This window comes from Geotrypetes seraphini, chromosome 12, assembly GCF_902459505.1.
Source record: "Geotrypetes seraphini chromosome 12, aGeoSer1.1, whole genome shotgun sequence".
NCBI classification, from domain to species: domain Eukaryota; kingdom Metazoa; phylum Chordata; class Amphibia; order Gymnophiona; family Dermophiidae; genus Geotrypetes; species Geotrypetes seraphini.
Genome location: NC_047095.1, coordinates 109,426,114 through 109,441,017, shown reverse-complemented (window position 1 = coordinate 109,441,017; position 14,904 = coordinate 109,426,114). Strand labels below are relative to the sequence as shown.

General features: G+C 40.0%; 1 protein-coding gene across 1 annotated transcript in view; it reads left to right on the top strand.

Moving 5' to 3' along the window:
- The window catches only part of LOC117346284 (vomeronasal type-2 receptor 26-like), a 47,011-nt gene that overhangs the window by 29,534 nt on the left and 2,573 nt on the right, over positions 1-14,904 (top strand). Inside the window, exon 6 of the mRNA XM_033915685.1 lies at positions 3,486-3,612. Within this exon, the coding sequence (XP_033771576.1) occupies positions 3,486-3,612 (127 nt within the window). The remainder of the gene's footprint in view (positions 1-3,485; positions 3,613-14,904) is intronic.

The window sequence follows — 14,904 nt, the reverse complement described above, 5'->3', positions numbered from 1 at the left end:
CAGTTATTTGGAACAGCTAGGGGGGCTACATGTGCTCCTTCTTTAGCCAATCTTTTTATGGCAGATTTTGAAGAAAAATTTGTATACAATTCTGCATGGTTTTCGAAAGTGACTTTGTGGTACAGATACATTGATGACATCTATCTGCTATGGGAAGATTCGCTGCCTAATCCACAATCTTTTGTTACATTTTTGAATAGCAGTCATCCTACAATTCATTTTAACATAAGAACATAAGAATTGCCACAGCTGGGTCAGACTAGTGGTCCATTGTGCCCAGCAATCCGCTCACGGGGTAGCCCTCTAGTCAAAAACCGGCATCCTAACAGAGACTAGCCCTACCTGTGTACGTTCCAGTTCAGAAGGAACTTGTCTAACTTTGTCTTGAATCCCTGGAGGCTGTTTTCCTCTATGACAGAGTCTGAAAGAGCGTTCCAGTTTTCTACCACTCTCTGAGTTAAGAAGAGCTTCCTTATGTTCGTACAGAATCTATCCCCTTTTAACTTTAGAGAGTGCTCTTTCGTTCTCCCTACTTTGGAGAGGGTGAACAACCTGTCCTTATCTACTAAGTCTATTCCCTTCTGTACCTTGAATGTTTTGATCATGTCCCCTCTCAATCTCCTCTGTTTGAGGGAGAAGAGGCCCAGTTTCTCTTATCTTTCGCTGTACAGCAACTCCTCCAGCCCCTTAACCATCTTAGTTACTCTTCTCTGGACCCTTTTGAGTAGTACTGTGTCCTTCTTCATGTACGTGACCAGTGCTGGACGCAGTACTCCAGATGAGGGCGCATCATGGCCTGGAACAGCGGCATGATAACCCTCTCTGATCTGTTCATGATCCCTTCTTTATCATTCCTAGCTTTTGTTTACCCTTTTCACTGCCACTGCACATTGCATGGACAGCTTCATCGACTTGTCGATCAGAACTCCCAAGTCTCTTTCCTGGGAGGTCTCTCCAAGTACGCCCCGGACATCCTGTATTTGTGCATGAGATTTTTGTTACTGACATGCATCACTTTACACTTATCCACGTTGAACCTCATCTGCCATGTCGATGCCCATTCCTCGAGCCAGATTATGTCACGTTGCATATCTTCGTAATCCCCCTGTGTCTTCACTACTCTGAATAACTTTGTATCATCTGCAAATTTAATCACCTCACTCATTGTACCTATGTCCAGATCATTTATCAAGATGTTGAAGAGCACGGGTCTAAGCACTGAGTCCTGTGGCACCCCACTGAAGTGTCATTTGATGTTCAGCAGATTTTTTTTAGATGTACTCATTACAATCAATGGTGAAGATTTCTCTACTTCTGTCTTTCATAAGGATATGGATAAGAATACCTTTCTAGAATTTTCTAGTTCCCATCCACAGCATCTTAAAGAAAACTTACCTAATTCCCAATTCCTTCAATATCGTAGATTGTGTACTACGAAAACTCAAGCTAGAATTCTGGGAGATAAGCTCCTTGATCGGGCTATCCCGAGGCTTGTATTAAAAGATCGTATACACGAGCGTTGCATAATCAGAGGGATCTCCTACTTCAGTATACTGAATCTGAACCAGCATCTGATAAATTAGTTTAAGTTTTAAGATACTCACAACAGGCACAATTTTTTGAAAAAATCCTAAGAAAAATTGGAACTGCTTATCAATTCATTCTTGTTTTAGAGATGTGCAAATAACTATTCTAGAAATAAAAATTTACAAGAACTTATTTGCCCAACAAGTAGAGGAGCTTTGATATATGAGGATACCCAAGACAATCAGGGTGGGTCAATAGGATACTGTAAATGTGAGCATTGTTCCATCTGCAATATCTCCTTGGAATGCAACTCATTTAACAATCCAACGGATAATAGAGAGTAAATGTTGAAATCCTCTATGACCTGTGAGACCAGTGGAGTGATTTACGTTGTGCGTTGCGCATGTAAAATTTTATACATTGGACAGACATCTAGACCTTTCAAGACTAGAATAATCAAACATAGGTCCTGCTTGACATATTGTAGGATTGAAGCACCTATGGTGCAGCACTGCCTGGACTTACACCATTCATTTACAGAGATGCATTGCTGGATTATAGAACGACTTTTTCCATCAAGCAAGAGAGAGGATTTTAAAACGTTCTAGGCAGCGCAAACAAAAGTGGGTTTTTAAATTGCAAACCTGTACCCCTAATGGCTTGAATGCTCGAGTTGAATGGTGCGTCTTTTTAAAAAATATATTCTGTGTACAAGATGAGCTGTAAACTATGATTGGCTGATTTTCCCTTACTTTTTTTTGATTGGCGCTAGCATGTATTCTTTAACGCAGAGTCAGATGCCGAGTGGCCATTTTCTTGAAGAAGATCTTTGAAGCATTAGCTCTTTTTTCAAAGTAAATGAAATGTGATTATTGTTTTTTGCTATAAGCAACGTTTTCATTGGTGAAGTATTAGACTAATCTTTTGTATTATTGTTTTTTAGAAATTCCTCTGATGAAGTACAAAAGCGAAACAGGGCCTGTCGGGAAATCTAAGCTTATCTCCCGTGCCCTGAGTGCACTGGGTGCTTAGTTCGAATTGCAGAGATTTATCCAATACCAGAGAATACAAAGATACTAAAAAGATAAGTGCTGGTTTCCTATTTTGTACAAGTACATTTGAAGCAATTTGTTTTTTGTATTGTTGCTTATTTAATTTTGAACGGAGTTTTTCTTAGACCAAGGATGTATTTCTCTAGGGCAACTATATACTTGTCACAGAAGTTTCCCAGGTATGCTCCTGGGAAACACTGAGGTCTTTTCTCCGTAATAATCTGGAAATCTTCTTTAACAAAATCTCTGGGTTTTGGGTTTATTACATGAATATCTTTTGGTGGCTATATAATAACTTTTTGATATTCTGCTTGTATATATTTATTTTTAACTAAGAACTGCAACCAGTTTCAACTTTGTCTCCACTTCAACATAACCCAACTTATCACTGTCCTTTTGTCTGGAGAGCAGTAACCAGTTCAAACTATTAAGGATGAACTGCATAGGAACATTTCTCAAGATATTATCCAATCAGCCTGAATGACTAATTTCAAGTCAAACTTATTTCAAATCAAAACATAGTTCATATTCACTGCCATATTCTATTGAGTAGCTTGTTAATGAGAAGAACATTTATTGGGCAAAACTTACTCAGTTTTAGACAGAAAAGTAACATTCTACTTGAAAAGTCATAACCCAGGGTTGCTGGTTTTAAGAAAGATTATGACAAGTTCCTGGAGGAAAAGTCCATAGTCTATTATTGAGAAAAACATGGGGGAAGCCACTGCTTGCCCTGTATTGATAGCATGAAATATTGCTATACCTTGGGTTTTGGCCAGGTACTAGTGACCTGGATTGGCCACCGTGAGAACGGGCTACTGGGCTTGATGGAACATTGGTCATACCCAGTAAAGCTATTATGTTCTTATTTCTCAAGTAATTCAGACTTTTTTTCTCAATCATTAGATACCGCCACAGTCCAGATGTAGCCTGAGTTGCCTTCCTGGGTTCAGGAAATTAACCAGAGAGGGAGAGCCCATCTGCTGCTATGACTGTATCCCCTGTCCAGAGGGAGAGGTCTCCATCCACACTGGTGAGAGATTTCATGTTATAAAATTGTCATCTTGGGCACTTTTTATTTACTTTCAGGCTTATATTCAGTCTTTATTGAAGATCCAACATAAGCCAGCGAATAGATATGCACTCCTGCTTTTTCAAAAACTTTGAACCAAGCAACAGAAAAATTCTACTCTGCACAAGTCCCGGGGAATCCAAAGAAAAAGCAGAGTGAGCCTGGTCTTCAAATGAATCACACTTTAATAGCCCATGTCGAGTCCACTGCATGTTTAGATGTCATTCTGTATATGCTACATTGATTGCTATTAAAGTGTGGTTTGATTGAAAACCAGGCTCATTCTGCTTCTTCTTTGGTTTTCAAAAACTTCACAAGAATTGAGAAGGTCCTGATCTGGACATCTAACTTGCAATCTCACTAAAGAAGACCTAAAAACCACCATAATCATAGATGTCAAGTACACTGGTGAATCCCTCTGGGTGAATCTGGCCAGGGGCAACGAAAAATGCCTGTATCTTGGTGTAGTATACAGACCTCCAAGACAACTGGAAGACAAGGACATTGAATTAATTGAAGACATAGAGAATATCACTTTACGGGGGGACCTGTACTGCTAGGGGACTTCGATATGCTGATGCATATTGGAACACACTTTCAGCGACAACCAGTGGCAGCAGAAGGCTATTAACCTCCATAAAGGGAGCACGACTCAAACAAATGGTTTTGGAGCCCACTAGGTCCCAGGGATCCTGGACCTGGTACTCACCAATGAAGAAAGTGTCTCGGAGGTTACGGTAGGCGATACGCTAGCCTCCAGCGACCACAACATGGTATGGTTCAACCTCAGGAAAGTTTTAACTAGATCAAACACAAAAACAAAACTACTCAACTTTCGAGGCACTGACTTCAACCGCATGGGTGAATTCGTCCTTCGGGACACATGATTGAGACGTTTAAATATATCACCGGTCGTATCAAGGTAGAAGATGATATCTTCTTTCTTAAAGGACCCTTGGCCACAAGAGGGTATCCACTAAAACTCAGGGGCGGGAAATTTCATGGCGATGCCAGGAAGTATTTCTTCACCGAAAGGGTGGTTGATCATTGGAATGAGCTTCTGGTGCAGGTGATCGAGGCCAGCGGCGCTCCAGATTTTAAGAGTAAATGGAATGCCCATGTAGGATCTCTAAGAGGGTAGAGTATGGGGATGGATCTCTAGGAGGGTAAAATTATCCATCCGGTATGCCCCAAGGCTCTCCACTATCCCCATTGCTCTTCAACGTCTACATGTCCTCACTGGGCACGAAGCTAACCCAGCTGGGGATAAAACTATTTAGTTATGCAGATGATTTTATGATTATCATCCCATTCACCAATTCTGTCTCCGAAACTATTCCCAAAGCTTCAGAAGCTATAAACATGATGGAACAATGGATGACAAACTTTAGGCTCAAACTTAATTCAGATAAAACGACTTTTTTCATCGCTTCACCACATCCACTTGACATTAAATCACCCCTCTGTATCAATAACCTTAGTTACCCTATTCAGCCCTCCATAAAGATACTAGGTGTAACTCTGGATCAATGCCTAACCATGAAAGACCAAGTAGATTCCTTAATCAGAAAGGGATTTTTCACTCTCTGGAAACTCAGATCCCTTAAAGCTTATTTTGTTACATCGGTTTTTAGAATCCTAGTCCAATCCCTCGTACTAAGCCTGCTTGACTACTGTAACATCGCCTATTTGGCAATTTCCCAAAAAAATATGCGACGCCTACAACTGTTGCAGAATGCGGCAGTCAGACTAATCTTTGGACCAAAAAAATTTGACCACGTGACACCCTACTACCGGCAGCTACATTGCCGATGAAGGCATGCGTAAAGTTCAAATTTGCCTGTTTCTGCTTTAAAGCATTACACGGACTTGCCCCCAAATACATTACTGACCTTTTCTCCTTCTCAACCAACAGACACAAGAGAAGTTCACATTCCAACTTCGTTTCCCCCCTAGTGAGAGGTTGCAAACTGAAAAAACACCATGAATTCCTTCTCTCACACCAAGCAGCATCATGGGGTAAAGACCTAGAACAATTACTTTCGCCCTCTACTTATGAGGAATTTAGGAAACTTCTAAAAACACACCTGTTCCTAAAACATCTTGACAACTGATCCACTTATCTCTTTCCTCTCAATAGCGACCTACTGTCCTTTTGATCACTTTTCTCCTCAACAATGAATTTCCTGTCTAATTACTTCTCTTTCTTCTTCCCCTCTTGAAGTGCAGTTTCAAAAAAGTGGGCCTTTAGCTTGGATTTGAACATTGCCAGGGATGGAGCATGACGTATTGATTCATGCAGCCTGTTCCAGGCATATAGCGCCGTAAGATATAAGGGATGGAGTCTGGAGTTGGCAGTGGAAGAGAAGGGTACAGATAAGATGGCTTGCCCGAACAGCGAAGATCACGGGGAGGGGAGCATAGGGGGAGATAAGTGAGGAGAGATATTGGGGAGCTTCAGAGTGAATGCACTTAAACTGTATTCGGAAATGGATGGGGAGCCAATGAAGTGACTTGAAGAGAGGGGTATTGTGAAAATAGCGCCTCTCATGGAATATGAGTCGTGCAGCAGAATTTTGAACGGATTGAAGAAGTGAGAGATGGTTGTGCTGGAGACCCGAGAGAAGTATTTTGCAGTAGTCTAAGCTTGAGGTGATGAGAGCGTGGACAAGGGTTTTGGTAGTGTGTTCAGAGAGAAGAGGATGGCTTTTGGTAGGATTATAGAAGAGGAAGTGACAGGATTTGGTGGTTTGTTGGATTTGAGCAGAGAAGCAGAGAGAGGAGTCAAAGATCACCCCAAGGTTGTGAGCCAATGACAGGGAGGAGGATAGTGTTATCTACAGAAATAGAGAATGGAGACAGAGGGAAGGTCGGTTTAGGCAGAAAGATAATAGTTCAGTTTTAGCCATATTCAGTTTGAGATGGCGGCAAGTCATCCAAGTGGCAATGTCGGTAGCTGAGAGATGTCTGGTTCCGAGAAGTATTGTCTGATTTTTCCATAGCTGCCAGATGTAGTAGAATGATGCAGATACTATTTGGGATATATGGTCAGAGAGCAAATGATTGCCATCTAGGATCACCCCTAGGCTGCATTCTTTGTTCTTGGAAATCGGGGTGGCTGATTCCCAAGAGATCAATTGGTGGGTGAGTTTGGAGTCACCTCTCCATATCCAAAGGATCTTGAGTTTTGCCATGTTTAGTTGTATCTTGTTTTGGGTCATCCAGCTTTTTGCATCTGAGAGGCAGTTGTGCAGTTTGGAGATTTGAGCGTCTTGGTTTGAGCTTAGCAGTAGGAACAGTTGTATGTCAATGGCAAATAAGTGGATGTTTATTTGGTATTTTAAGGTGATGTTTATCACTTGTTGATATAGAGGTTGAATAGCAGAGGGGCAAGGAGGGCACTCTGCGGTACTCCTTATTTTATTGGTTTAGGTTGTGATAGAGTATATGTTTGTAGTATACTTTGGGTCTTATGGCTCAGGAATGATGAGAACCATTGGAGTGCTCAATTGTTGATTCCAATATTTGCAAGTCTGGTGAGGAGACAGGGATGATTGATAGCATCGAGATGGAGTGATTGATGGTACTGAAGGTAGCACTGGGTCTTGAAGGACCAGTAGCCCATCATTTCCTTTGTCTAGTATGTTTCATCAGTCATCAATAATGTCCATTAGGACTGTTTCTGTACTATGGAATTTTCTGAACCCAGCTTGGAAAGGGAGAGGGCATTCTGCCTGTCAACAAAGGCCTGGAGTTCTGATAATATGGTCTTGTTGTTATGAAGTTCGCTGGTGTCCTGGTTGTCTTGGGATAGTTTGTAAAGTTGTGATACTTGTAATAGTTTGTAAAGTCGAAGTTGCCAAGGATGTTGATTCATTGGTGGGAGATAACTACCTTGATGATGACTGGAGGATAAGTCCATAGTATGTTATTAGAAAGACATGGGGGAAGCCTCTGCTTGCCCTGGATCGGTAGCATGGAATGTTGCTATTCTTTGGGATTCTAGAATCTTGTTACTCTTTGGGATTTCGGAATCTTACTATTCTTTGAGATTCTGTTTGGAATGTTGGTACTCCTTGGGTTTTGGCCAGGTACTAGGGACATGGATTGGCCACTGTGAGAACAGGCTACTGGAGTTGATGGACCAGTGCAAGGTGATGCATGTCAGTAACAAAAATCATATACATGAATACAGGATGTCTTGTGCTATACTTGGGGAGAGCCCCCAGGAAAGAGACTTGGGAGAACTTGTAAACAAGACAATGAAACTGCCCACTCAATGCGCAGTGGTGATGAAAAGGGTGAACAGAATGCTAGGAATGATTAAGAAGGGGAACGTGATCAGATCTGAAAAGGTTATCATGCCGTAATACCGGGCCATGGTATGCCCCCACCTGGAATACTGCATCCAAAACTGGTCGCCGTACATGAAAAAGGACATAGTACTACTCGAAAGGGTCCAGAGAAGAGCGATAAAAATTTTTAAGGGACTGGGGGAGTTGCCTTACAATGAGAGGGTAGAGAAACTGGGCCTCTTCTCGCTTGAAAAGAGAAGACATAGAGGGGACATGAAAAAAACATTCAAGATATTGAAGGGAATTGACTTAGTAGAGCCAAAGAGATTGTTCACCCTCTCCAAGGTGAAGAGAATGAGAGGGCACTCGCTAAAGTTAGAAGGGAAAAGATTCCATACAAACATAAGGAAGTTCTTCTTCACCCAGAGAGTGGTGGAGGTCTGTAACGCTCTCCCGGAGATTGTTATAGGGGAAAGCACCCTTCAGAGATTCAAGGCAAGGTTGGATAAGTTCCTACTGGAACAGAACATATGCAAGTAAGGCTAGACTCAAATAGGGCACTGGTCTTTGACCTAAGGGCTGCCACGTGAGCGGCCTGCTGGGCATGATGGACCACTGGTCTGACCCAGCAGTGGCAAATCTTATGTACTTATTCTTATGTTCTTATGACATGTTATGAGATCATCTAGGGCATTCATGGGGAAGCTTGGGGCGCTGTAGATCAGGACAAAGGTGTGGCTTCTGGTATGACCAGTGGAGAAAGTGAGGCATTCAGTGTCATTTAGTGTGATAAGGTCTATCAGTCTTGGTATGATGTTTGATTTTAAAATGACTGCTACTCCTATCCTTTTTTGTCTGTATGAGAGCATGCTAAGGCTTGATAGCCTGGGAGGCATGTCATGCCTAATGTGACTCCATAATTATCTTTAAGCCAAGTTTCAGTTATCAGGATATAGACCATAAACGTCTGCTAGCACTGTCCTCATTTTCCAAATTACTGATGAAGCCCTCCCCAACCTATCTTCAACCAAATTGTCATATATGGGGCAGAGACTGTGCAAATTTGCCCAGTACTTACCTTAGTTCTTCAATTTATACATTCATTTTCTAAATAGAGTTCCTCTGTGTTCATCCCATGCTGTTTTCATCTCTAATACCTCTCTCTGGAGGGCACTCCGGGTAATAAACATCCTCCATGAAAAAAATTTCCTAACATTACACCTACTGTAAGTCTATATTAATAACTTTGAAGAACATATTTAAACCATGTATCATATCTTCCTTGTCTTTCTTCTCCTTTAGAGTACACATATTCAGGTCTTCCAGTTTCTTCTCCTATGTCCTCCAGACTGCTTCAAGTTGTCTTATATCCTTAACCAGATATGGCCTCCAAAAATGAACAGGGACATTAACACCTCTTTTCTTCTGCTTGTTATACCTCTCTCTATATACAGCCTAGCATCCTTCTGGCTACAGTCACTGCCTTGTCACACCATTTTGTCACCTTCAGATCCTTAAACACTATCACTCTATGGTCCCTCTCCCCATATGAGCATATCAGCCTTTCGCTTCATAGCACATACACCTCCCCAGATTTCTATTCCCCAAATGTATCACTCTTCACTTCTTTGCATTGAATTATAGTTGCCAAACATTAAACCATTCTTCTAACTTTTACAAATCCTTTTTTCATGTTTTCCACTCCCTCTAAGGTGTCCACTCTATTACAAATGTTGGTATTATCTGCAAAAAGACAAACCTTACCTTCTAACCTTTTCATAACGGTGCTCATTAACATATTGAATAGAATCAGCTCCCAGTACCGATCCTTTCCTTCCTCCAAATTAATGCCAATAAACCACCATACTCTGGCATCTATCCATGAACCAATTTCTAATCCAATTCACCACTATGGTTCCTAACTTTAGCCTTTGAAGTATATTCAAAAGCAACTTATAAGGAGCCAAATGAAACGTTTTGCTGAAATCATGTCCTCAATCCAATCCTCTGGTTGCCCAAAAAATTCAATCAGATTTGTTTTGCATGATTTATCTTTAGTAAAACCATATTGCCTTTGATCTTGTAACCCACTAGAGTCTAGAAAATTCACTATATTTTTCCTTCCATTATTTTTCCAGTAACTTGTAGTTTCCTGCATCATCTTTGTGACTACTTTTGTGAAGAGAGATTGCATTTACTTTTCTCCAATCTCACTCCCACCTCCAAGTATTTGTTGAACAAATCTTTGAGGACTCACTTGAACCTCTCTCTAAGTTCCTTTAATATCCTGGGTTGGATTCTATCTGGTTCCATGTATTTGTCCATCTTTAGTATTTCAAGTTGTTCATAAACACTTCCTTCCATGAATGGTGTAGTATCCATTTCATTCTCATGTGTAACTTTGCCAGCCAATAGTGGTCCTTCTCCAGGATCTTCTTCTGTGAACACTGAACAAAAGGTTTTAACACCTCTTCCATCTCCCAAAAAGCTTTCTGTACTGTACATCCCATAATTTGTTCCCAGGTGGATAACTCCATCAGAATTATAGTATTTGCCTGGCACTCCTGGTAGGTGAGGATTCTGGAAGGCATTTCACTAGAAATATTGAGATCCAACTGACTAAACACTTGGAATTTCTCAGAGTAATCCTTGACCCTGCTCTAAAATGAAAAACCATCTCTGTCATGTACTGAAGAAAATCTTCTTAGAACTGAAAATTATCAAACCCCTGAAGAGAGTATTATCTGATGAGAATTTCAGACTTGTCCAAAGCACCATCATACCTCTCTTTGACTAATGCAATGCTTTACTACTACTACTACTACTACTACTACTAATAATAATAATAATAATAATAATTTATTTTGTATACCGCCATACCCAGCGAGTTCTAGGCAGTTCACATCAGTTAATCAGAGGTACAATGAAGTCATTGAAGTTTTCAGGTTAGGAATGTACAATAAAAAAGAGTAGGAAGAGATTCCTGGTCATTAGTGGATGGTGGTGAAAGAAGTAAAGTGTATTAAGAGTTCAGTCGGTGGAATAAATGTGTTTTGAGTTGTTTTCTAAAGTCAAGGAAGGCAGGGGCATCGAGCACAATTTGGGATAGCCATGGGTTCAGTTTAGCTGCCTGGAAGGAGAAGGTTTTGTCAAGGAATCTTTTGAAATGACATAATTTTAGTGAGGGGAAGGTGAACAGGTGAATTCTGCTGGAGCCCTTATTGTTGTAGTTTAAATTGAAGTGTGGGTTGAGGTATCTTGGTGACATACCAAATACTGTTTTGTAGCAGAAGCATGAGAACTTGAACAGGACTCTGGATTCAAATGATAACCAGTGCAATTTATGGTAGAAGGGGGTGACGTGTTCCCATTTGTTCAAGCCAAAGATGAGGCGGATGGTGGTGTTCTGAATCAGTTTCAGTCTCCTGATGGTTTTCTTCAAGGAGCCCAGGTAAATGATGTTGCAGTAGTCCAGGATGCTGAGAATGGAGGATTGTACTAACAAACAAAAAGACGTGTCGTCAAAGTATTTTTTTATGATGCGGAGTTTCCAGAATACTGAGATGCTTTTCTTAAATATTAGATCGGTGTGTTTCTCCAGGGTTAGATGTTTGTCTAAAGTGACTCCCAGTACTTTTAAGGTTTGTTCTAGGGGAAAATCCGATCCATTCACTTGAATTGTGGTGTCCTTGATTTTGTCATTTGGTGTTGCTAGGAAGAATTTAGTTTTTTGGAGTTTAATTTTAATCTATAAGATAGCATCCAGAGTTCTATCTGATTAAGCATGCTTGATAGAGAGTTTAGCAACTCTGGTGTAAAACAGGTTAGCGGGATGACTATAGTAATGTCGTCTGCGTAGATGAAGAATTTGAACTTTAAACTTTGCAGGAGGTTTCCCAAGGAGACGAGATAGATATTAAACAGGGTAGGGGATAGGGGGAGCCCTGTGGAACCCCACAAGAGTTGTCCCAACTATAGGAGAAAGAGTCATTCGTAAACACCCTGTATGATCTATTTCTCAGGAACCCGTGGAACCAGTTGAGAACCTGGCCTGAGATGCCGATGTTTGCCAGGCAGTCCAGGAGAATAGTGTGGTCGACCAGGTCGAATGCACTACTCAGGTCAAGATGCAAGATCAGGATGCTAGAGCCCTGGCTAAAGAGTGAGTACAGGTGGTCGAGCAGTGAGGCTATAATGGTTTTGGTACTGTGGCCTGAACGAAAGCCCGATTGGTTGTCATGTAAGATATTGAATTTTTCCAGATATGTGGAGAGTTCAGTATTTACCACCCCTTCTGTTATTTTGGTGACTAGCGGGATACTAGGTCTGTAATTAGATGGGGCGTTAGATGGTTCTTTTGCGGTTTTTATAATAGGAGTTATCATGATATGGCCTTGTTCTACTGGGAATTTTCCTGTGGATAGTAAAAAGTTTACCCATGCCAACAGTTTGGCTTTGAAGTTGATGGGGGCAGTTTTCATGATATTTGGGGGCAAGTATCCAATCTTCAGTAAGACTTGGTATATTTATTATAGTATTTGCTAAAAGTTTGCCAGTCAATGGTTGTAAAATGGTTCCAATTCAGATCATCTCTGGACTCTAGATCAGATCTGAACATGTCGGCATCTAGGAGAATTGGATAGCACCAGTGGGGTTTGGCAGGGACAGTTATCGATGATCTTAATTTTTGTATCTTGGAGTTAAAGAAATCTGCTAAGGTGTTTGCGATTAAGGTAGATTCTTCAAGGGTGTCATTGATTGTCTCAAGGTTTTAGAGATCGTTAACCAGTTTAAAAAGGCTTCTACTGTTAATTGAAACGTTTCCGATTTTTTGGGCATAGAAATTTTTGCGTTTTTCCTTGGTGAGGTTTTTGTAGTTTTTTCATTTTGATCTCCAAGCAACTCTATGATCATGGAGTTCCAGATTTAATCGATTGTCTTTCTGATTTTCTTAAGTCCCTCTTTACCAGTAGCAGCTCTGAATCAAACCATCCCTCTAGGTTTTTAGTTCTTATTCTGCGGGTTTTAATGGGGGCTATTTAATTTAGAATGTTTGTGCTATCTTTAATCCAGGAGGTCATAAGTTGATCGGTTTCTTCGTTTTGTTTTGAGATGATCTCATAGTGGGACCAGAATTCAACTGGATCGATCTTACCTCTAGTAGAGTTCCCCCAAAACACCTAAAAATTCTGCAATCTGTACAAATTACTGTAGCTGGGTTGATTCATAATATCCCAAGACATGAGCATATCACACCAACATTGATGTATTTATACTGGCTGCCAATAGAGTATTACATCTGACATACTGTAAAACTGTGATTCTGGTTGTCAAAGCATGATGGGTATGTTATCTTCCACACTGGCATCCACACTACATATCCATCAACCTACTCGACCACTACAGTCCTCAAAAACTAACTTTCTTGACATACCCTCCACTGAAAAATAACCACCTTGAAGGATACAGGAACTCTATTTTTTTACATTAAGGGTCCCCCAGAGATAGAACCTGCTCTCAGAACAAATTCAGTTGATATCTAACCTTAAGGCATTTAGAACCTCAGTAAAAACACATCTGTTTGAAGATGCCTATACCACCTATTAATTGTTGAAGGAAAATCACTAAGCAGAAATGAAGGGTTAGGCTATAGAGCTAGAACCTTAACCTGAGAGTTGAAATTACTTAGCTAATTGTACATTGTCTTGTCTCTAACGTGATTGTATCCCTATACATCTCATCCCACCCAATATTTGTTTCCCTGGACTCCTTATAAGATGAAAAAGGCTAAATTACTGTCTAATGATCTTTGCTGGCATTGTTTAAATGCACAAGGTACACTATCACATATGCTTTTTACCTGTACTCGCATTCAACCCTTTTGGAAACAAATATGGTCAACTATCTGCTCTATATCCACATGTACTACTGATTTGTCTTTTGATATTATTATTATGCGTTCACTGCATCCTTGCTTCATATCTTGTTCGTGTGATCCTAAATTGATTGATAACATGATTTCTGTAGGTATTCAATAGATGTTGCAATTTTGGACATCTGCTTCCTCACTTAACTTCACCTTTTGGTGGAATTCCTTGTTTGTTTAAGAGATTTGAACACTATGCTACTGAGAAACATTATCTTCACTCAAGATATAACAGTAAAATATGGCAACCCATTGACGTCTATATTCAAAACCTGTAACTACTCTACACATTCACTGTATTATCATATTAGATATTTTTGATTATTGTTCATGCATATATACTTTTATAAACCTGCATTTGTTTTCTACTGTATTTGTTTGTTAAAGTTAATAAACAGATTGAACTAAAAAATTATGTATGTAGTACTGTAATCTACCTAGAAACTTACTGATTGCGTGGAATATAAATCCTTCAAATAAATACAATTTTGGGCCATTTCACCTTTGTTTCAGGATTAATGCCTCTAATGATGGAAACCCCAAGCAGGAATAATTTCCTGATTTGAGATTTTTATTTGTGCACTGGGGTGCTTTTTTTCTTTATAATTTTTACAACAGTTCATTTTCCAGAACAGTAAAGAATAGAATTTTATAGACAAACACCATTAGGAAAAAATCATTATTAAATATTAACTATTTCCATCTAGCCTACTTTAAGATAAGGCTAACTTCATTTTTTATTTAACAATGTAACTCAAGAAAAATAAGAATTCCCCTTAAACAATTAGGGAAAGACTCCTCTATTTAGGTGCCCTAATAATATAACTCCTCAAAAATTAACAGTTACTAATAGTTACTAGGTCTTATTTTGTTCATTCATATTCAGGAAACTTTCCAATTGAATAGAATCCCAGAAAATAAATTCTTTACCCTGCAGTTGCACAAGGCACTTGCATTGGAACTTTAAATAAAATGTGGCTCCAAGAGCCAATACTCTGGGTTTTAAAGAAAGAAAAGCTTTCCTCCTCATCT